The 23,944-nt window shown below is 47.5% G+C and overlaps 3 protein-coding genes across 13 annotated transcripts in view; 2 read left to right on the forward strand and 1 right to left on the reverse strand.

The window, feature by feature from the left end:
* The window catches only part of nf1b (neurofibromin 1b), a 113,995-nt gene that overhangs the window by 21,988 nt on the left and 68,063 nt on the right, over nt 1-23,944 (reverse strand). The gene's annotated exons all lie outside the window — the stretch shown is intronic.
* On the forward strand, nt 406-10,858 carry LOC118235390 (formin-binding protein 4). Of its 2 annotated transcripts, XM_035432650.1 has the most exons (3): nt 406-576; nt 1,951-2,380; nt 9,675-10,858. In XM_035432650.1, the coding sequence occupies exons 2-3, from the start codon at nt 1,957-1,959 to the stop codon at nt 10,025-10,027; spliced, it is 777 nt and encodes a 258-aa protein (XP_035288541.1). In that variant the 5' UTR covers nt 406-576; nt 1,951-1,956; the 3' UTR covers nt 10,028-10,858. The 2 variants fall into 2 exon arrangements, with proteins under 2 accessions (XP_035288541.1, XP_035288540.1); XM_035432649.1 differs by lacking the exon at nt 9,675-10,858 and having other exon boundaries at nt 409-576; nt 1,951-3,185.
* LOC118235388 (nuclear pore complex protein DDB_G0274915-like) lies at nt 14,840-17,590 on the forward strand. 4 transcript variants are annotated; one of them, XM_035432646.1, is made up of 2 exons: nt 14,840-15,307; nt 15,341-17,590. In XM_035432646.1, the coding sequence occupies exons 1-2, from the start codon at nt 15,223-15,225 to the stop codon at nt 16,852-16,854; spliced, it is 1,599 nt and encodes a 532-aa protein (XP_035288537.1). In that variant the 5' UTR covers nt 14,840-15,222; the 3' UTR covers nt 16,855-17,590. The 4 variants fall into 4 exon arrangements, with proteins under 4 accessions (XP_035288537.1, XP_035288536.1, XP_035288538.1 ...); XM_035432645.1 differs by having other exon boundaries at nt 15,098-15,118; nt 15,212-17,590; XM_035432647.1 differs by having other exon boundaries at nt 15,126-15,148; nt 15,245-17,590.

Genomic DNA, 23,944 nt, shown 5'->3' on the forward strand with positions numbered 1-23,944 from the left:
TACACCACAAAGGAAGGCCCAGGACACAGGAGACAGCCAGACGGACAGACACCGGGGAGCACAGAGGAACTGCGGCAGTCCGGTGGGGAACACAGACACCGGCCGAGCAGTACTTTACAGTTACTAAAGACCCTTCCACAGGAAAAGATACAAAATCTGTTTTCACACGCATTTTACGTGTGAAAACATCCCTGACACCGTAGGAACACACGTACTGACTTCTTTGCTCAAACATTATTGAGTTAAATTCAGCCAACAGCCACCTCCAAAAACCCCATCACCACCCCCACCTTACCACCTTCCGCCAAAGTTAACCATTCATGAAGAGCCGGCGTTCACATATCCTCAAATAAAGCAGCAGACACGGGGGGTGGGGGGGGGGGGGGGGCAGGAAATGTGTCACTAGGGCCTTGTGGTTCCAGCAGCAGCACACACAGGTTCTCTCTTCACAAGGCTGTCAGCCCTCCTGCCCTCAGTCCGTCGTGAGCTTCGCCGCTGCTTACCGACCCCACAGCGACCCTCCTGCCAACCCCCACAGACCGAATAGCCGCACCTGAGGGACGGTCCCTGTCACAGGTAGGATGCGGTCAAGCTGACCGTTACTGAGACTCGCACAGTATTACGCTGCCCATCTTACCATCTACCTCAGAATATACTTCTTGCAGTGCAGAATTGTTAATTGCATGGGAAAATGTTTAAGCCAACTGTTAAATTTTAGAAAGGTTTGCAGTTTTAGAAAACCATCAATGATGCACAAAATGCCAGTTTTCAGAAGTTTACCGATGCGACGATATTGATGTGATGTCATAACAATCAGAAGTTAAAGAGAACCTTAACTTTCCATGATTATGACAACATTCCACAACACTAAATCCGTTTTTCTGGATGACTACATTTTGTGAAAGAGTAATTAAAGGGGAAAACTCTGATGTGGCATGTGTTCTGTCATCAGCAGTCATACGGGCGCCAGTGTAGTATAATGGCTAAGGCGTTGGTCTTGTAACCTAAAGGTCGCAGGTTCGATTCCCCGGTAGGACACTGCCGTTGTACCCTTGAGCAAGGTACTTAACCTGCATTGCTCCAGTATATATCTAGCTGTATAATTGAATACAACCCAAGTCGCTCTGGATAAAAGCGTCTGCAAAATGCCTGTAATGTAAATGTAAAGCAGAACATGAGGGAGGCACAGTCACATTTGTGCCAGCCGCAGGGGCATGTTTCACTGAGGAAGCTCCACTCCAATCAAATCTTAGCGTCAAGCTAACAATAAGGGGAGCTTCTCTGGTTCAGCAGAAACAAAAGCCCTTTCATACAGACCCGCTGACGTGAGATCAGAACCTGTTTGCCTCCGCCACACGTCGCCCTCAGAAACATCGCGGCTAAAAGCAGACGCTCATACAGTCGGACGGTCACCCAGAGCTCCCTCCCGTTTCGGGTAGGGGCGAGGAACCCAGGAGCTCTGCCTGCGGCTGGACAGGTGAGGGGACGCAGAGAGAGAGAGAGAGTGAGAGAGAGAGAGGTCCCTTCACCTTGCCGAACGACAGGCACGACCAAAAAAACGAAAGCCGAGTCGAGCGTTGAGGCGCACCTGCTCCTCGCAGCGAGGGTGTGCAGTGCGCCCCGAGGGCCAAGGCGCTATAATTAGCCAGCCACATCAGCAGATGCGCGGTGACGTCACATCCTGTGCGCGAAAAAAACCGCTAACGCTAGGGACTTTATTTGCAGAAAAACACAAAAGAGGGAGAGATGCCTGTAATGTAATGTAATGTAATGTAACGAGATGAAGACGAGACTTAGATATGAACGCAGGGAGACAGCGCGTACATATTTGGCGTTAAGGCTGGGCTTCGACGCAGCACAGCCGAACAGACGTGATGCTACGCTCGCCTGCGGCCAGTTACCAGAAAAGCACAGTCCACTGGCAGCACTTTCTCTCTTCCTCTCTTACAGAGAAGCATGGACGGCCGCAAGCTCCAGCACTTCGTGTGCTTTGCTGTCACTATGGGATTGGTAGCGTGTGCCAGCGGTAATCTCAACTCAAGCCCAGATGCGAATTCACCTGACACCGTTCTTCAAAATGGGGCAGAGTCAACCATGGAACCTCAAGTCAACTCCACAGTCAACTCCACCACCACAGAATTAGACACAGTCAACTCCACAGTCAACTCCACCACCACAGAATTAGACACAGTCAACTCCACAGTCAACTCCACCACCACAGAATTAGACACAACCTCTAGCTTCAAGTCTTCCGGACCGGCCCCAAGCAATGCCGTAACCCCCTCCAACTGCCCGAATGTAAAGCACGAATGCAAGAGCTGCACTACAGCAGAGCAGCCTGTCCCCACACATCAGAAGGCCCTCTTCCTGATCATCGCGGGTGCGCTGCTCTTCACCTGCGTCGTGCTGCTGGTCACCGTCACGGCGCTGGCCTGCAAGGTCAGCCACCTGAGGGGCCGGCTGAGCGGCAGCCGCTCGGCCCCGATCAACGGCGCGGGCATCTGGGCCGGCGGCCGAGAGGGCAGAGACGTGGCGGGCGCGGGCGTGGCCGAGACCAGCGTGATGCTGGAGGAGGTCACCCCGGTCCAAAACAAGGAGGAGGGGACCGCCGCCACCGCCGCCGCCGAGCCCGGCGGGGCCAAGGCGGCAGCCGACGAGGCGGGCCCTGCCGAGGAGGCCGACCGCGGACCGACCGCGGCTGCGGCGGCGAAACCGGAACCGGAACCAGAACCGGAACCGGAACCGGAACCGCCCCCAGCCGCAGACCCAGACCCCGTGGAGAGCCCGAAAACGCCCACTGCAGACAAGGCCTAGATCATATGGGGGTGGGGGGTTGTAAGGGGGGCAGTGCCGGGCCTCCAGGAAGGATGAGCGGCACGGCCAGGCCTGGTCTGTAGCTCGCGTGCAGTACGGATATTAAACACGGGGCCCGGTGGAGGGGACTTCCATCACCCACAACGAGCGCTCATCTATGCTGGACTGCTTGCCTCTTTTCTCATTTGCTCTTGAACTCTTTCGCTTTCTCTCAGGACCAGCAAGATATGACTAACAAGCACCGGACTGTCACTGTACAAATCAATATGTCCTCTTGCATAGAGGAATTTATGGGATGTCCTTGTGTGCAGTGCTCCTATCCAGCTAGCCCTTTTGATCAAAATAAAGTATTATAGTACCACCGCACTAGATACAGAGAATGATATGTATTTTTTTAAGATTACAATTTAACTAATTTTGTGCTTTTATTCTGATGCAGTAAATACAAGAGCTTGGTCGTTTCATGTACACTGTAGTCCTGAGGTAGCCTTGGCTAAAGGATGAAGCTGCTTTTCACAAGAGACACCACCTTCAGCCAGTGGTTAAGCAAGAGGCTATTAGCAACAAAAATAATTTGCATTGTCCAATAAAAAAAGAATACATAATTCAGTTGCTGTGGATTCAAGTGAAACAGGGCCAAAACTTGTGACTGAATGAAGTTTCATATGTGAGTTTGCCAAGTTACATGACTCACTCTTATTGTGGAGGAACATTTAATCATAATGCAATTGCAAAAACATTACCAAGTGATCTCCTGCAAATCTGCTTGTCTTTTTTCCATAATGTGTTAAAAAACATATTTGATATGTGAATAAACTTTCTAATGTAAAAACACTGTTCAGACGTTTCCAGTGTCGACTAAAACTGAATCTGAAACTGAAGTCCCAAACATGAAATGAGTGAGGGCTTTCAGCACCAGAGGTGCAACTGTCCCAAGGGTGCCCTCTAGTGGGCAGCATGGATAATATATCTGCGGATAAGTGCAGTGACCCTCCCAATATCTCTTGCACATGCACGCACACATACACACCAACACACACTGACACTCACTCTCTCTCTCTCTCTTTCTCACTCTCTCACACACACACATACACACACGCACAGAAACGCAGATGCACACATGCATTCCTGTCCATCCAACACCTCCAATCAATCATGCAACTGCTGTGCTGTGCTGTGCTGTCCTCAGCATGAACACAGAAGTACAGACTTACACAGAGATAAAGAGCAATGTGTATCTGACGGAAGCACCTGACAAACAGCACCAGTGCAGCCAAACTTCTGTGCCATATTAACCAGCAGAGGCCTCTTTTTCTCTCAGACTGAAAGTACATCTGCCCGGGCCAGTTTTTCCTTTCACGTGAAGTCCGTTTGCTTTGTGCTGCTCTCCACACACCTGCACTGATCACACCTGGACAAAGCTGCTCGCGGTACGCTAGCATGATCCATCTTACCTGGGCGATTTCATGAGGCTCTGCAAAAATCCTGGCTTTGCTTTTATTTTTGTTAAACGAACAGGACACTGAGACAGAGGTACACAAGGGGTATGAACAATGCAAGCACACCTTCCAAGCAAAGAGACAAATCACTATGGATACACAGAGAAGATCAGAAATGACACACAGCAAAATATAAACAAGCAAAAAATTATGCATTTAACATTAATCAGGCTCATATAAATCAGCGCTCTGTCTACAATAAGTCTTTGTCACAGAATAATAAATATTATAAATCAATTTTCATACTTCAACAATTTAGTGCCACCTAATGCTCATGTTGCACAACTACAGTTTTGAATTTCCAGACAATTTACAGCAATGAATAAAACTGTTTCAAATCGTGCCTTCTACGTATTTCATATTATTATTTTAAGAATTCAACTCCTTGACTTACAATACAAATGGTGCTGTATGTAACCAAACTTAATTTTTTAAAGCCCATATTGTTTTGTGTAAATGCACAGGGAGAAAAATGGTTGACAGTATAAAAGCACAAAGGGCTTTGCCACATTAAACACTCCAGGCACCAAGCACAGCCAACAAGGACATCACGCCGCAGAGGACGATCGAGAGACGATGACTGCAAGCGAGCAGCAGCACTGATCACACAAGCTGGGGTCCCCTCCATTTCAGTTCAGTCAAGGAATTAAATACGCAATAATAGAGGGAATCAGGAAGAGAGGGAAATACTTATTCGTGCCACTGTAAATAAAAGTCTTCAGGCTCAACAATCGAAGCAAAACCTGTCCAACCTTGCGTCGTCTGCTCTAAGACATAGGCAGGTGTGTATCAGGATTATTCAAGACAACACCGAGGACCCCAAAGGATCAGTTAGCTACAGACGGTAAAATTTCGATCAGGTAGGGAAGATTACGCTCCTTTACCATTATGTCCCCTCCGAAAACGCTTCTTTCCAGAACAGCTATGGGTGTTAGCTGACACAGCGGCTATATATGGCACGCGGAGAGAGCTGTCACTTCACGTTTCTTCAGCAGCGGATTTAAATGCGTCCAATCAGCAGCGGCCTCATTCGCACCCTGGGTACGGGCGCTGGGTACTGGCGTACGGGTGCACGGGCACAGGACGCACTCGACACCACGGGTCCCTAGAGCACCCACAGACCCCTCTAGTGCGGACAGGAAGACCGGATACCCTGGTGACCGAGCTGGGCCTGGCCATTGGTGAGTTTGACGCCGCATCAAATCTTACAGAGCGTTTCCATCGCTGGGCTTTTCTGATTATAACCAAGAATTTCAAGTTTATTAGTCTTGAATGAAAGCCGGGAAGCTGTAGAATTTCTATTTGCCTCTCAACAAGGTTAACAGGGGAGAAATAGGGCTCCACAGACCAACAGAAATTCTCAGTCCCATTTGACTGTTCCTAAATTTACAACCGAATTATACTTTTTATGGGTCTTCTATATGAAACTCTTTATCAAAAAAGCATCAATAGTAAATGGAGCATTTAATGTATTTGGAACCTGAACCAAGGGATAATCATTTGAACTCCCTAACCCAGTGTTAGTCTAAAATTAAAAGCATAATAAAAAAAATCTACACCTGGGATAAAACTTTCTTGCTCTTTCAGCAAAGGCCTGCTAGGAATGACATGCCAGTAAGCTGTGTTGACTTGTTTGCCTGAACATGGAACCATACTATTTTAGATTCTGTGCTATTTTGTGTTAGGAAGCCGTGGCATTCAATCAGTTTTTTAATTCTTTTGAACCTTAGTTGCTGTAGCATACACAATAAAGCCAAAAAGTATTTTAAAGGAGTACCATGGTGGTTGAACGTGACACTTCCCAGTTGTCTTCAGGCAACAACAAAACAAATGTGCATAATTTTTTAATTCTTCAGTCATTTCAATGCACTTTAAAACGTATTTTTCTAAGCCTAAATTTCCCACGATAAAAATTCACCCGAACCGTCTGGGCGTGGTAATGAGAACGGTCAGTTAGCTATGACAGACCGTGCCCCGTTACCATAGCTACCCCCATGATACGCGCTCTCTTTGGGAGACTGAATTTTCACAAGCTAGCTAGCTTAGTAGGGCTAGTATATCAAGTATCGGTAGATAGCTAAGGTAAGGACGTTGACTTATATCCAATTATAATTTTTGATATCTAGCTAGCCAAGTTAAGATAAAAGCACAACTATAACGTCCTCATAAAAGCATACTAGCAAGCTAACGTTATCGATAACATTGCCTTATGAAAGCAAACCTCCTAGCTAGCTAACGTTAGCTAGCTAGCTAAATGAATATAACCAGAAATAATCTAAAGGCACTCTAATTTAAGTGAACCTAACGTTAATCAAATATTTGCATTGTCTGAACAGCAGGACGGTGTGTCCTGTCAGATTTCTTTACGGGGCGTGGAAATGGGAGTAGTTACTGTATTCGTGACGTAGCAAAATGACAACTTTCTCAACCGGTTGAGAATAGGACGATGAATTTAAAACGCATATTTCTCCAAAAATACAGAACGGACATATTTAATACTTTGCTCATTGTGTTTCTTCAATGCCTCTTGTGCAAATAGCACATAAAACCGAGAAAGTGTGAAAATCCATGGTACTCCTTTAAAAGAAAAAAAAGAAAGAGAAAACTGCACATTTTAAATGAGTAACTGGCAGTTAGCATACTGATTTTCAAAGAACACTCTAAGGTTCCGTTTATGGGCCCTATGAGGAATTACACACTCTGTCTTTCACACACACACACACACACACACACCCCCACACACACACACACACACACAGACACACACACACACACCCACCCACCCCAACACATGCACACCCTTTACGGTACATTGTTCAGTAGTTATGCAGATGGAGATCTAGACTAACTTGCATAGACAACATATTCACTTGAGTAATTCAGGGGGACTACATTAACCAATCAGGTTTTGAGCTTGGCAAGCCATATGATAGCAAACTCAGGTTCCTAAGCACAACCCAACACTGAATTCATATGGATTCTATGAATTCATTCATAGAATTTGGCAAAATTGACGAAGTACATACATTTGGACTTGACCAAAGTTCACAAGTGCCAATTTCAACGCAAATCAAATGACCTAAAGTGAGACGAGAGTTCAGTTAATCAGAAGTGCTTTCTTCTCCTCTCCAAGAGTCCTGGCGTAAGGAGACAAAGAGCCTCAGACAGAATGCTCCTCTATCCATCTGTCCTTCTTCTGTGGGTCCTACAATCTGGGAGGAGCAGGAGCACGACCACGAGTCCCCTCGTCACTCGCCACCCGGAACATGAGTCTCTGACGTCACCCAGAGCTTCAGAGGCGAGCCTCATCAGCGCAGATTCGGCCTCACTGGAGACTAAAATAATTACATTTCCTGCGGCGAAGACTGTCACTGGAGAAGCGACAGCTCCTACAAAGATTCTCATCGGTACAGAAGAAGCTTCGGTGATTAGTCCCACGAACACAGAGACAGCTTCAGTGATGAGTCCACTAAGCACCGATGCAGCGCCAGTGACGAGCCCCACAGGCCTAGAGACAGCTTCAGTGATGAGTCCACTAAGCACCGATGCAGCGCCAGTGACGAGCCCCACAGGCCTAGAGACAGCTTCAGACAGACACCGGGGAGCATAGAGGAACTGCGGCAGTCCGGTGGGGAACATAGACACCGGCCGAGCAGTACTTTAGTTACTAAAGAACCTTCCACAGGAAAAGACACGAAACCTGTGCTGCAGTACACACATTCACGCATTTTACGTGTGAAAACATCCCTCACACCGTAGGAACACACGTACTAACTTCTTTGCTCAAACATTGTAGAGTTAAATTCAGCCAACAGCCACCTCAAAAACCCCATCACCACCCCCACCTTCCGCCCAAGGTAACCATTCGTGAGCCGGAGGTCACACGTCCCCAAATAAAGCAGCAGACATGGGGGGGGGGGGGGGGGGGGGCAGGAAATGTGTCACTAGGGCCTTGTGGTTCCAGCAGCAGCACACACAGGTCCCCTCTTCACAAGGCTGCCAGCCCTCCTGCCCTCAGTCCGTCGTGAGCTTCGCCGCTGCTTACCGACCCCACAGCGACCCTCCCGCCAACCCCCACAGACCGAGCAGACGCACCTGAGGGACGGTCCCTGTCACAGGTAAGACGCGGTCAAGCTGACCGTTACTGAGACTCGCACAGTATTACGCTGCCCATCTTACCATCTACCTTAGAATATACTTCTTGCAGTGCAGAATTCTTAATTGCATGCGAAAATGTTTAAGCCAACTGTTACATTTTAGAAAGGTTTGCAGTTTTAGAAAACCATCAATGATGCACGAAATGCCAGTTTTCAGAAGTTTACCGATGCGACGATATTGATGTGATGTCATAACAATCAGAAGTTAAAGAGAACCTTAACTTTCCATGATTATGACAACATTCCACAACACTAAATCCGTTTTTCTGGATGACTACATTTTGTGAAAGAGTAATTAAAGGGGAAAACTCTGATGTGGCATGTGTTCTGTCATCAGCAGTCATACGGGCGCCAGTGTAGTATAACGGCTAAGGAGTTGGTCTTGTAGCCTAAAATCGCAGGTTCGATTCCCCGGTAGGACACTGCCGTTGTACCCTTGAGCAAGGTACTTAACCTGCATCGCTCCTATAATTGGATACAATGTAAGTCGCTCTGGATAAAAGCGTCTGCAAAATGCCTGTAATGTAAATGTAAAGCAGAACATGAGGGAGGCACAGTCACATTTGTGCCAGCCGCAGGGGCATGTTTCACTGAGGAAGCTCCACTCAAACCACATCTTAGCGTCAAGTTAACAATAAGGGACGCTAGGGACTTTATTTGCGGAGAAACACAAAAGAGGGAGAGATGCCTGTAATGTAACGAGATGAAGACGAGATATGACCACAGGGAGACAGCGCGTACATATTTGGAGTTAAGGCAGGGCTTCAACGCAGCACAGCCGAACAGACGTGATGCTACGCTCGCCTGCGGCCAGTTAGCAGAAAGGCACGGTCCACTGGCAGCACTTTCTCTGTTCCTCTCTTGCAGAGAAGCATGGACGGCCGCAAGCTCCACCACTTCGTGTGCTTTGCTGTCACTATGGGATTGGTAGCGTGTGCCAGCGGTAATACCAACACAACGTCAGCTGCGACTTCAACTGCCACCGAGAGCAAGCCAACCGTGAAACCTCCACCTCCGGTCAGGTCCACAGTCAACTCCACCACCACAAAATTAGCCCCAACGTCTCGCTTCACGTCTTCCGGACCGGCCCCAAGCAACGCCTCAACCCCCTCCGTCCGCACGACGGTACCGTCCGAAAGCAAGAGCTGCCCTACAGAGCTTGCCGAGGTGAAACATCAGATGGCCCTCTTCCTGATCATCGCGGGCGCGCTGCTCTTCACCTGCGTCGTGCTGCTGGTCACCGTCACGGCGCTGGCCTGCGAGGTCAGCCACCTGAGGGGCCGGCTGAGGGGCAGCCGCCCGGCCCAGAGCAACGGCGCGGGCCTCTGGGCCGGCGGCCGAGCGGGCGGAGACGTGGCGGGCGTGGGCGTGGCCGAGACCAGCGTGATGCTGGAGGAGGTCACCCCGGTCCAAAACAAGGAGGAGGCCGACCGCGGACCGACCGCGGCTGCGGCGGCGGGAACGGAACCGGAACCGGAACCGGAACCAGAACCGGCCCCAGCCGCGGACCCAGACCCCGTGGAGAGCCCGAAAATGCCCACTGCAGACAAGGCCTAGATCATATGGGGGGGTTGTAAGGGGGGCAGTGCCGGGCCTCCAGGAAGGATGAGCGGCACAGCCAGGCCTGGTCTGTAGCTCGCGTGCAGTACGGATATTAAACACGGGGCCCGGGAGAGGGGCCTTCCGTCCCCCACAACGAGCACTCATCTCTGCTGGACTGCTTGCTTCTTTTCTCATTTGCTCTTGAACTCTTTCGCTTTCTCTCAGCACCAGCAGGATATGACTAACAAGCATCGGACTGTCACCGTACAAATCAATATGTCCTCTTGCATAGAGGAATGTATGGGATGTCCTTGTGTGCAGTGCTCTCATCCAGCTAGCCCTTTTGATCAAAATAAAGTATTATAGTACCACCGCACTAGATACAGAGAATGATATATATTTTTTTAGATTGCAATTTAACTAATTTTGTGCTTTTATTCTGATGCAGTAAATACAAGAGCTTGGTCGTTTCATGTACACTGTAGTCCTGAGGTAGCCTTGGCTAAAGGATGAAGCTGCTTTTCACAAGAGACACCACCTTCAGCCAGTGGTTAAGCAAGAGGCTATTAGCAACAAAAATAATTTGCATTGTCCAATAAAAAAAGAATACATAATTCAGTTGCTGTGGATTCAAGTGAAACAGGGTCAAAACTTGTGACTAAATGAAGTTTCATGTCTGAGTTTGCCAAATTAAATGACTCACTCTTATTGTGGAGGGACATTTAATCATAATGCAACGGCAAAAACATTACCAAGTGATCTCCTGCAAATCTGCTTGTCATTTTTCCATAATGTGTTAAAAAACATATTTGATATGTGAATAAACTTTCTAATGTAAAAACACTGCTCAGACGTTTCCAGTGTCGACTAAAACTGAATCTGAAACTGAAGTCCCAAACATGAAATGAGTGAGGGCTTTCAGCACCAGAGGTGCAACTGTCCCAAGGGTGCCCTCTAGTGGGCAGCGTGGATTATATATCTGCGGATAAGTGCAGTGGCCCTCCCAATATCTCTCGCACATGCACGCACACATACACACCAACACACACTGACACTCACTCTCTCTCTCTCTCTTTCTCACTCTCTCACACACACATACACACACACACGCACAGAAACGCAGAGATGCACACACGCATTCCTGTCCTTCCAACACCTCCAATCAATCATGCAACTGCTGTGCTGTGCTGTGCTGTCCTCAGCATGAACACAGAAGTACAGACTTACACAGAGAGAAAGAGCAATGTGTATCTGACGGAAGCACCTGACAAACAGCACCAGTGCAGCCAAACTTCTGTGCCATATTAACCAGCAGAGGCTTCTTTTTCTCTCAGACTGAAAGTACATCTGCCCGGGCCAGTTTTTCCTTTCACGTGAAGTTCGTTTGCTTTGTGCTGCTCTCCACACACCTGCACTGATCACACCTGGACAAAGCTGCTCGCGGCACGCTAGCATGCTCCATCTTACCTGGGCGACTTCATGAGGCTCTGCAAAAATCCTGGCTTTGCTTTTATTTTTGTTAAACGAACAGAACACTGAGACAGAGGTACACAAGAGGTATGAACAATGCAATCACACCTTCCAAGCAAAGAGACAAATCACTATGGATATAGAGGGAAGACCAGAAATGACACACAGCAAAATATAACCAAGCAAAAAATTATGCATTTAACATTAACCAGGCTCATATAAATCAGCGCTCTGTCTACAATAAGTCTTTGCCACAGAATAATAAATGATATAAACCAATTTTCATACTTTAACAATTTAGTGCCACCTAATGCTCATGTTGCACAACTACAGTTATGAAGTTCCAGACAATTTACAGCAATGAATAAAACTGTTTCAAATCGTGCCTTCTACGTATTTCATATTATTATTTTAAGAATTCAACTCCTTGACTTACAATACAAATGGTGCTGTATGTAACCAAACTTAATTTTTTAAAGCCCATATTGTTTTGTGTAAATGCACAGGGAGAGAAAATGTTTGACAGTATAAAAGCACAAAGGGCTTTGCCACATTAAACACTCCAGGCACCAAGCACAGCCAACAAGGACCTCACGCCATAGAGGACGATCGAGAGACGATGACTGCAAGCGAGCAGCAGTACTGATCACACAAGCTGGGGTCCCTTCCATTTCAGTTCAGTCAAGGAATTAAATACGCGATAATAGAGGGAATCAGGAAGAGAGGGAAATACTTATTCGTGCCACTGTAAATAAAAGTCTTCAGGCTCAACAATTGAAGCAAAACCTGTCCAACCCTGCGTTGTCTGCTCTAAGACATAGGCAGGTGTGTATCAGGATTATTCAAGACAACACCGAGGACCCCAAAGGATCAGTTAGCTACAGATGGTAAAATTTCGATCAGGTAGGGAAGATTACGCTCCTTTACCATTATGTCCCCTCCGAAAACGCTTCTTTTCAGAACAGCTATGGGTGTTAGCTGACACAGCGGCTATATATGGCACGCGGAGAGAGCTGTCACTTCACGTTTCTTCAGCAGCGGATTTAAATGCGTCCAATCAGCAGCGGCCTCATTAGCAGCCTGGGTACGGGCGCTGGGTACTGGCGTACGGGTGCACGGGCACAGGACGCACTCGACACCACGGGTCCCTAGAGCACACACAGACCCCTCTAGTGCGGACAGGAAGACCGGATACCCTGGTGACCGAGCTGGGCCTGGCCATTGGTGAGTTTGACGCCGCATCAAATCTTACAGAGCGTTTCCATCGCTGGGCTTTTCTGATTATAACCAAGAATTTCAAGTTTATTAGTCTTGAATGAAAGCCGGGAAGCTGTAGAATTTCTATTTGCCTCTCAACAAGGTTAACAGAGGAGAAATAGGGCTCCACAGACCAACAGAAATTCTCAGTCCCATTTGACTGTTCCTAAATTTACAACCGAATTATACTTTTTATGGGTCTTCTATATGAAACTCTTTATCAAAAAAGCATCAATAGTAAATGGAGCATTTCATGTATTTGGAACCTGAACCAAGGGATAATCATTTGAACTCCCTAACCCAGTGTTAGTCTAAAATAAAAAGCATAATAAAAAAAATCTACACCTGGGATAAAACTTTCTTGCTCTTTCAGCAAAGGCCTGCTAGGAATGACATGCCAGTAAGCTGTGTTGACTTGTTTGCCTGAACATGGAACCATACTATTTTAGATTCTGTGCTATTTTGTGTTAGGAAGCCGTGGCATTCAATCAGTTTTTTAATTCTTTTGAACCTTAGTTGCTGTAGCATACACAATAAAGCCAAAAAGTATTTTAAAAGAAAAAAAAAGAAAGAGAAAACTGCACATTTTAAATGAGTAACTGGCAGTTAGCATACTGATTTTCAAAAAACACTCTAAGGTTCCGTTTATGGGCCCTATGAGGAATTACACACTCTGTCTTTCACACACACACACACCCCCCCCCCCCCCCCCCACACACACACACACACACAGACACACACACACACACCCACCCCAACACATGCACACCCTTTACGGTATATTGTTCAGTAGTTATGCAGATGGAGATCTAGACTAACTTGCATAGACAACATATTCACTTGAGTAATTCAGGGGGACTACATAAACCAATCAGGTTTTGAGCTTGGCAAGCCATATGATAGCAAACTCAGGTTCCTAAGCACTACCCAACACTGAATTCATATGAATTCTATGAATTCATTCATAGAATTTGGCAAAATTGGCGAAGTACATAAATTCGGACTTGACTCAAGTTCACAAGTGCCAATTTCAACGCAAATCAAACGACCTAAAGTGCTTTCTTCTCCTCTCCAAGAGTCCTGGCGTAAGGAGACAAAGAGCCTCAGACAGAATGCTCCTCTATCCATCTGTCTTTCTTCTGTGGCTCCTACAATCTGGGAGGAGCAGGAGCACGACCACGAGTCCCCTCGTCACTCACCACCCGGAACATGAGTCTCTGACGTCACCCAGAGCTTCAGAGGCGAGCCTCATCAGCGCAGATTCGGCCTCACTGGAGACTAAAATAATTACATTTCCTGCGGCGAAGACTGTCACTGGAGAAGCGACAGCTCCTACAAAGACTCTCATCGGTACAGAAGAAGCTTCGGTGATCAGTCCCACGAACACAGAGACAGCTTCAGTGACGACTCCCACGAGCAAAGATGCAGCTTCAGTGACGACTCCCACAAGCAAAGATGCAGCTTCAGTGACGACTCCCACGAGCAAAGATGCAGCTTCAGTGACGACTCCCACAAGCAAAGATGCAGCTTCAGTGACGACTCCCACAAGCAAAGATGCAGCTTCAGTGACGACTCCCACGAGCAAAGATGCAGCTTCAGTGACGACTCCCACAAGCAAAGATGCAGCTTCAGTGACGACTCCCACAAGCAAAGATGCAGCTTCAGTGACGACTCCCACAAGCAAAGATGCAGCTTCAGTGACGACTCCCACAAGCAAAGATGCAGCTTCAGTGACGACTCCCACAAGCAAAGATGCAGCTTCAGTGACGACTCCCACAAGCAAAGATGCAGCTTCAGTGACGACTCCCACAAGCAAAGATGCAGCTTCAGTGACGACTCCCACAAGCAAAGATGCAGCTTCAGTGACGACTCCCACAAGCAAAGATGCAGCTTCAGTGACGACTCCCACAAGCAAAGATGCAGCTTCAGTGACGACTCCCACGAGCAAAGATGCAGCTTCAGTGACGACTCCCACAAGCAAAGATGCAGCTTCAGTGACGACTCCCACAAGCAAAGATGCAGCTTCAGTGACGACTCCCACGAGCAAAGATGCAGCTTCAGTGACGACTCCCACGAGCAAAGATGCAGCTTCAGTGACGACTCCCACAAGCAAAGATGCAGCTTCAGTGACGACTCCCACAAGCAAAGATGCAGCTTCAGTGACGACTCCCACAAGCAAAGATGCAGCTTCAGTGACGACTCCCACAAGCAAAGATGCAGCTTCAGTGACGACTCCCACAAGCAAAGATGCAGCTTCAGTGACGACTCCCACAAGCAAAGATGCAGCTTCAGTGACGACTCCCACAAGCAAAGATGCAGCTTCAGTGACGACTCCCACAAGCAAAGATGCAGCTTCAGTGACGACTCCCACAAGCACAGGTGCAGCTTCAGTAAAATCAATTAGCACAGGTGCAGCTTCAGTGACGACTCCCACAAGCACAGGTGCAGCTTCAGTAAAATCAATTAGCACAGGTGCAGCTTCAATGACGACTCCCACAAGCACAGGTGCAGCTTCAATGACGACTCCCACAAGCACAGGTGCAGCTTCAGTAAAATCAATTAGCACAGGTGCAGCTTCAGTGACGACTCCCACAAGCACAGGTGCAGCTTCAGTAAAATCAATTAGCACAGGTGCAGCTTCAATGACGACTCCCACAAGCACAGGTGCAGCTGCAGTGACTCCCACAAGCACAAAAACGGCTTCAAGGACTACGCTAACAGCCGCATTTTCAGTGACAAGCACAGACTCAGCTTCAGTGCTAACTCACAAAAGCCAAGACGTAACTTCAGTGACGGCTCCAATGAGCAAAGCAGCCACTTCAACGAGACCAGTAAGCACAGACTCAGCTTCAGTAACGACCCCAGTAAATACAAGTGCTGCTCCACCGACACCCAGCAGCACTGCTGCAGCTGCGGCATCTCCAGAAAACACAGAGGCGGCGTTCGCTACCCCATCGAGCGCAGATGCGGTTTCTCCGACTGCAATAGGCAGCACAGACACCGCCTCAGCGACGACTACTGTCAGCACGGATACAGTTTCAGTGGACCCAAGTGCATTTTCCACTTCAGGTAATATTTCAATAGGCGTAAATACAGTCTTCATGAGTACTGCCCCCGGAACAACCACAGCTTCAGAAAAATCTCCAGTGACTGCAGCTTCAGCTTCACAGGAGACTCCAGTACATCACCTGTTCCACTCAGAACGCAGACAAACTGAACCGGCAGTCACCGTGACAAAGTCAACCGCAGGGGCCTATCAGTCAACCCCAATTATCAGCACCTCAACAGACAGTCGGCTTCTCCGAAACCAATCCCCCTCCAGCCCCCCAACACAGACCCTCTCCACAAACGGAAGCCCGGCCTTCACAACCTCCACCGACCAGGCTCTGACCCTGACCACTTTGAACCACAGTACCACGGTCTCCCTGGGTGCCATCCCACTGGAGGACACCAACCGGGAGGCGGTCCCTGAAATCAGCCCGAAGGATAAGTCCATACCAGCAAACGCATCTCCGGACGAATCCTCCACGGACGGAAAGGATCGCCAAGCTATGAGTCCACTGCTGGCGTTCCTAATGAGCGGCTTGCTTCTGGGAATGCTGAGCGGCATCGGCGGCATTCTGCTGAGAGAGAGGTGCTCCCGGACGGCGAGGACAGCCGACTCCGACTGGGCCGGACCCTCCCCGTTCCAAAACGGCGCGTTCCCGTCAGACTCGCCCCCCGGCGCGGGAGAGAGCGGAGCCCGGCTGACGGGGTTCAGCCGGCCGAGCCCGACCTCCGTCCCGCCCTGGCCCCCGGCGAGCCGCCTCTCCCTGCTGGGGGCCGCGGACGAGGAGCTCCAGACGGACGGCGTGCCGCTGGGCTCCACGTTCGGCCGGGCCCCGCTGGGGGACCCGGAATCCGAGGGGGCTGCCGACGCCCGCGCCGTCGACCCCTCGTCGAGCCCGACGAGCGGGACCCCGAAGACCGACCCCGCCGCGCCCGCTCCCCCCGAGGTGCCGACGCCCAGCCCCGACACTGTGGTGGACATCACCCCGTGTGGCAACTTGTCGGTCCCTCCCCCTCCTCCACTTCCTTCTGCTCATCTAAGCTTCCTGTACAGTCACACAAAATAAGAGAACTCTCCCCTCTATATAACCAGCTAACCACTGGTACGTAAGAAGAAAACACAACTAGGCTAGACTAGTACTAACATGTGGGAATGTCACAACCCACAGAGATAAGGGAGGGGGTGGGGTGGGGGTTTGCTTTTTGTCTTTTTTTTCTGAAAAAACCTCTAACACAAGTCTTCATTTAATCATAGTTCTGAGAGAACAGATTAAAAATGTATTGTAGCCAAAACTGTAAAATGAAGTTGTTTTTTTTTCCAACTATGTTTTTTCTGTGAATGCTTTGTTATTCTTCTGAATTCTTTGTTCCTAAGCAATAATTAAAAATTCATAATAGAGTAAACGGTGGCTTGACCATATCATTCTCCTGTTTTCATTTTTTACCCATTTCTAATTGACACCATTCACTAACAGTCGTTTGATTTCACCCATGGCGGCGGGACTGATGCGGTAATGGACAGAAAGGGCATTTCCCATTTCTGCCCCTCTGGCAGAAGGCCAGACCTTCCCTGGCCTGAGAGAGCAGTGAAACTGTAACCCAGCGCACTCATTCTGCGGTGCTGAGTTACTCTTTTGCGCAGCGGCTGCTGTTCCACCACGGGACGGGGGTGCAGATAACCGTGCACGGGCTTTCAGATCGTGGCTGTGCACAGGGGGCTGGGGGGGGTACACCGCTGCAACAGTGGGGATGACTCTGACCCGAACTGAGCCCGGAGTGAAAACGTGTGTGTGTGTGTGCGTGTGAGTGTGTGTGTGCGCGTGCGTATGTGTGCGCGTGTGTGTGTGTGTGTGTGAGTGTGTGCGTGCGTGTGTGTGTGTGTGTGTGTGCGTGTGTGTGTGTGCGTGTGTGTGAGTGTGTGTGTGTGTGTGTGAGAGTGTGTGCGTGTGTGTGTGTATGTGTGTGAGAGAGTGTGTGCGTGTGTGTGTGAGTGTGTGTGTGTGTGTGTGTGTGCGTGTGTGTGTGTGTATGTGTGTGTGTATGTGTGTGTGTGTGTATGTGTGTGTGTGTGCGTATTTGTGTGTGTGTATGTGTGTGTGTGTGTGCGTATGTGTGTGTGTATGTGTGTGTGCGTATGTGCATGAGTGTGTGTGTGTGTATGTGTGTGTGTGTGTGCGTGCGTGTGTGTGTATTACATTACATTACATTCATTTGGCAGACGCTTTTATCCAAAGCAACGTACAAAAGTGCATTTTCATGATCGTAGACAACTGCTGAACACGGGTTCAGTAAGGTACAGTTAGTTATTTTGTACAGCTATTTCTAGCCGAGAACAATGAACACTATCCTGGTCTAACATCTGCAAAGCCAACTAGGCAGAAGAATAAGCTACAGTAAAGGGGTTTTTTTTTTTTTTTAATTTTTTTTTATACAGCGTGGTGGTGGTTATTCTAGGTATAGTCTGAAGAGATGAGTCTTCAGGCCACGGCGGAAGATGGATAGTGAGGGGGAGGTTCGGAGAGGGACGGGGAGTTCGTTCCACCACTGGGGTGCTAGGGTGGAGAAGCTCTGTGATCCCTTTGGGCGGGTGGGAGGGGTTACAAGACGCCCTGCTGCCGCAGAGCGGAGTGGTCGAGCAGGCACATAGAATATAGAGTCATGTCCTGCAAGTAGATGGGGGCTGTCCTGTTGGCGGCAGTGTAGGCAAGGGTCAGGGCTTTGAATCGGATCCTGGCAGCGACCGGTAGCCAGTGAAGTGATCGCAGCGATCGTGTACGTGCGTGCGTGCGTGCGTGCGTATGTGTACGTGTGTGTGTATGTGTGTGTGTGTCCGTGCGTATGTGTACGTGTGTATTTTCATGGCATACATCAGTGTGAAAGTGAGGGCGGGGACCTGTGACAGCGCGAGTTTTTGTGAAAGTGTTAGTGTGTGTCGGCGCTAGGGAAGGCGTTAACGGTCTAAAACACACCCCACCCCCAACCTCCCTTTCCAAGAATGCACAGTGGTCAAAATTACATCTCTCTCATACACACTGCAAGAAAGAACAACAAAAAAAACAGAAGAAGCAGCATTCAGATCTCTCTGGACCCAGATGCTCAAACACACAGAGGGGAAAACAGAGAAGCTTACACATTTAGGAGAGCTTAGGTGTCATGGGAGTATCAAGAGAGACTTTTTAAAAAAATGCAATTAATTTATGCAGCCAGATATTTCATTAAGAAATTTGAGAGTGAAACAGCAGCACCCCCCCCCACAAGCCTAGTTCCCCAAATATTATTCTACACCGTCAGCCTAAGTCTGGTAATCGGGCTACTGAGGAACAAGAGCCAAAATCCAGGATGATGTGCCTTACAAAAGTCATCAGCCAACAGGCCTTCATCATTTCAGTGTGAGTGCGCGTGTGCGTACGCGTGTGCGCATATATGTGTGTGTGTGTGTGTGTTCAATGTCATTTCAGTTCTCAGCGCATATGGCTCATTGCAAAAAAAATGTTTATTCTGCGAAGTTAATTTATGCACTGGCCTCGCCAGTTGCATGCTGTGGTTTAACAGGCAGGCAGCTGATTCGTTAAAAAAAAAAAAAGAGAAGAGGACCAGACCGCCTGCCCATCTGAGGCCACGGCCCGTCACACTTCCCTGTGCTCAGCACCAGCCACCAGCAGGCAGGGCGAGCGGCGGGCTGGTGATGTATGACATCACACCCATCAATCCTGCCACCGCCGAACGGCTGAACTAAAACTTCTGTTGCCTTCCATTTCCCTCTCTGTCTCTCTCTCTCTCTCTCTCTGCCTCTCTGTCTGTCTCTCTCTCTGTCTCTGCCTCTCTCTCTCTCTCTCTCTCCCCTGTTGCCAGCTCCATGTACCTGCTTTATTTCCTTCTATAAAGCGGATAAAAACACTACTGCGGTAACTCTGCTTGCTGCAGTGACTCCATTCACAGCCCTCCCCCGTGTCTTGTCTTCAGTGTAACTCCCAAAATATGCAGAATACCACGATAAGGGCAGCAGACCCTGCGGTGCACGTGTCCAGCGTTCCGTTTTAGGCTCAAATAAGAAGAACCAGGGGAGACTGAACTCCTGCACCGGGCCAATACGTTTGCCACAGAGACCTGGAAAGAGTTACAGTGGCACACCTTGGGGAAACAAGACCAGGTTAAAACCTGGTGTATGGCTGGACCGAACCGACCGACGTCACAGACATGCGCGGTGTAACTTTATCACTCACTCACTCACTCACTCAGTCACTCAGTCACTCAGTCACTCAGTCAGTCGGTCAGTCGGTCAGTCGGTCAGTCACAGACATTCGCGTTTGTAGGGCTGGCCCTGCTGTTGCGGTCCAGCCACAAAATACATGAATATACTGGAAGTCAAGAGTAATATATTCCTTATTCGACACTGAATTATTTCACACTGATGCAAGCTGACATCTGCTGCAAGACGAAACCTCAATTAATGCTGCTCAATCATGATTCAGCACAGGAACTAAACAACGCGAGGCCACACTCCCATGGGCCCCTGCTCCGAGCTGCAAGCCACCTCGCGGCTAACTTCCTGTTCGTCCACCAGCTGCTTCCTTACACTGCCTCAGTGAGACAGAGGAAGTGAGACGGGCAGAGAGGCGTGGAGATGAGAAAAAAAACAACAAAAAAGAAACCAAAACAATACTTATTTTAAGGATATTAATTATTATTTATACTAGTAATAATAATTTGGAAGAAACAGTATTTGGACGGAAAAAAATCCATTGTAAAAATAAATAACAAACTTCCCCCAGCATCAAACTCCTAGGCAAAAAGGCAGGAGATATCCATTAGAATTACATTTAACTGAAAATAAGTACTTTAGTTTTTTCCTAAATAATCTTTTCAAACTAGTTTTGGCCCTTGGCAAGGCCCCACAGCGCGGTGCTGAACCCAGACCATGCTAGAGCAGACTATGCTTGTGAAGGTATTTTTATTTTGACAGCAGTGTTACTTCCCTCTAAACGCCATTGACACTGGTATTACCGGTATCAAACTTCCCTTTAAACTGATCATTGGCGTTTAATGTTTTTCATTAATTTTCCGTCCTTCCTTGCAAGTGTGCCAACAATCTGAATAATCCACTGGCAGGTAAACACACAGATCTTTTTTCTTCACATCATGTTAGGGAGATGAAAAAATAAAGTCAATTTATAAAAATCAGTTTTAATCAAGTAGCCTACACTATTAACTACCACATTAGCTTTCAGCACAACCTGCAATAAATGCTAACACTATTCTTGCCATCTATAAATTTTCTCTGAATGGCAGTGTGGAGACCAACGAGTAGCCTACGTGTACCCACAACTTCATATTAAGTTGATAAAATATGCACAATTTTGCAACACAAAAAATAATAATTTTATAACTCACCAAATAGCCTAATTGAGGGGAACTGTCTCTATCTGACGGTACTGAGTATTATGTGAATGAATCACTGTATTATTAATCAAGGAAAATAAAAAATAGTTTTTTAAATTTATTTTTTAAAACTCTTTTCAGCTCTTTTAACGTCATTAATCAGTAATAAGGATACCTAGGCTATATAATGTGCTCCTATTCATTTAATAATGGCAACATTTAAGCTCTGCAAATGCAATTTCTATTTATTTTTTTATTTAATTTTAATTTTAAAATGATAATTTCCAAGAAACCGGTATTGAAGGCGTGGAGATAACTACACTGATTTAGGCCTGTGCGCCATATGCTAATTAATCTGAACACCGTGACGAGCCTAGCACAGACTGTGACCATCGGCCCAGCAGGGCGACACACACACTTTCAGTTCAGTTTGTCTTATTGCTTAGTCTTATTCTATGCCATCTGTTTCACGCACTGTACATTTGCCTTTAATTATTGCTTTCATGATACCATTATATTATGTCTTAATCACACTTCCCTTAGCCTCTAACTGTGTCTGCTGCTACGAGTTTTCAAAAACCACCTGGAGCTTTTTTGAAAAATCACTCTTTCTTATTAAAAGAGAATATTTTTGTGGTGTGGTGCGTTGAGGAAGAGGAAGAGGAGAGAACAGTGAAAAGACGGGCTCTCTTCTCCAGCCCCCAAGGAGTAGGCTTTTGTCTTGCTCTAAAGTCCAGGCCAAGCCTGGACATTCTAAAGCCATAAAGAGTGCTGAGATACCGCCAGTCACTGCCATGTCATTCAGGATTATTTCAGTTTGTTCTCTCTTATACAAAGTAAAAAATGCGCGCTTGCGTGCAAAAGAGAGAGACTGCGCATGTATGCGCACACGCATGTGGTCTGCGACTGTGCGTGAGCGAGCGAGTGCTTGAGTGTGCATTGCGTGCATGCACATGTCCACTCCAAGCTCTCTCTCTCTCTGGCCACAACTGCGTTGGTAAAGCGACGTTACAGTGAGTAACGCGGCCTCCATTAGTAAGCAGAGGGAGTCACACTGCTGGAGTGCAACCATCAGCCAGACAGGGGCCCTGAAAGGAGGACCTCTTTCAGAGAGAGGAGAGGAGGGGAAACAGAGCCCCACAAAACACCACCGACAAAACTCTCCCTCCATCTCCCTCAGCCATGGGTCTCTCCCCCTTTGTTAGACATGGGCTGTATCCAGTCTTTTTTTTACAACAAAGAAAGATTTTTCAGGCGGTCTCAGGTTATCTTGTAGTATGGAAGGACAGCACCATATTAAAAAAAACTACACACCCTGCACATAATTTGCCTCAGCGTGCACAATCCCAGAGGACTGTCCTAAAAATAAGAGGAAACAGTTCCACTTTCTGAAAATATTTCTTGCTTAATGTCAGGTGTCACTGCCAGTATTGCTGTGTGCATGACAGCACATCGGAAAAAAGACAAGGCACGAGAGAGCAGCGGACTTCAGAAAACATCTGTTCTCACTGCAGTGGACTGAGGAACGCATGCGACTCCTCCCCAGCTTGCGCAGCTGTGACAGAAGCAGGCAGGCCCATGTGATCTCATTTCCTCAGACACAAGCCATTTTGTTTCATTACACGAAGAGAAAAAAGAATGAGCAATATCAACCAGAGGGGTTGCGTGAGGCTCTTTTTTTATGCATGTATAGACTTCTTCTCACAAAGAAGTACAATTTAACAGCTGAATAATGCAAATTAGAACTTACTTCTCTGCAACAATTTCTGGCTGAAATAACCCAAAAACATCAGAATGGTTACAGATTTTCTCACTGAATAACTAATACTGCCTTCTCAACAGCATTCACAAAACAAAAAGAAAGCACTTCTCCAAAGGCGTTCAGGCACATTTTAAAGTTCAAAAGGGCCTCTATCTTCTAACGTACTTCAGTAGGCAGTTATGACTGTTTTATTGATTTTTACATCACTGTTCTGACGGAAAATCATGCTGCAGAAGTCTAAACACTGAGGAATGCAGCCGGGCTGAGACAGGGTTGTTACTGAACTGGATTGTTCCTGAACTTGACTGCAGTTTTGTGCTGTGACTTTCAATCTATCTCTGTGCAACGGAGCAGCCGTCCGCCTTACGTCAGGTCAGCTAGACGCAGCCTGCTACAGGACCAGAGCCAGCAGGCTGAAACTCAGCATATCTCTCTATTCAAATCAAATCAATAGCAGAACTTCCACACAACAGAGGCAGCTTTGCCACACAAATTTGAACAAAACAAAAAAAAAAAACAGCGTTTAACATTGACTTTACACCCCGTACATTGACTTAATTTGGGTGGCCCACTCAAATACATTTTCTGTATTTAGTTGTTTATTTCTGTGAGCAACACCCACTAATCACAGCACATCGTCAATAGTTTCTAGTTTACCACAATGCAAATGTGGTTCAAAATGAAAACAAGTAAGTGCAACAAAAGTTCACTTAACTGTAACACAGAATTATTGGTTTTCAAGAGAATAATCAGTAGCTCTTCGATTGTGATTTTATTCACGAAATGGAACTTTATATCATAGCGAATCCATCCAGGAGGCTGTTGTTGCTATTGACAGCTTGGATGTCATATCTGGTTATAATGTTCACTGGACAGCGGTGGACGGCTGAACACTTTGCTTTAAAGAGTACTGCATTCATGGTATCTGCCTGACTTCGCCTACAAATAAATTTCGAAAAATACGTCCTGTGGTGGGTAGGCGCGTATCAAAAAGGTTTTAGACAAAGTTCCACAAA

The sequence above is a fragment of the Anguilla anguilla genome, chromosome 9 (assembly GCF_013347855.1).
Source record: "Anguilla anguilla isolate fAngAng1 chromosome 9, fAngAng1.pri, whole genome shotgun sequence".
NCBI classification, from domain to species: domain Eukaryota; kingdom Metazoa; phylum Chordata; class Actinopteri; order Anguilliformes; family Anguillidae; genus Anguilla; species Anguilla anguilla.

Coding starts and splice junctions, on each gene's coding strand:
- LOC118235388 (XM_035432645.1), top strand. CDS start 15,223: ATGACGACTCCCACAAGCACAGGTGCAGCTTCAATGACGACTCCCACA.
- LOC118235390 (XM_035432649.1), top strand. CDS start 1,957: ATGGACGGCCGCAAGCTCCAGCACTTCGTGTGCTTTGCTGTCACTATG.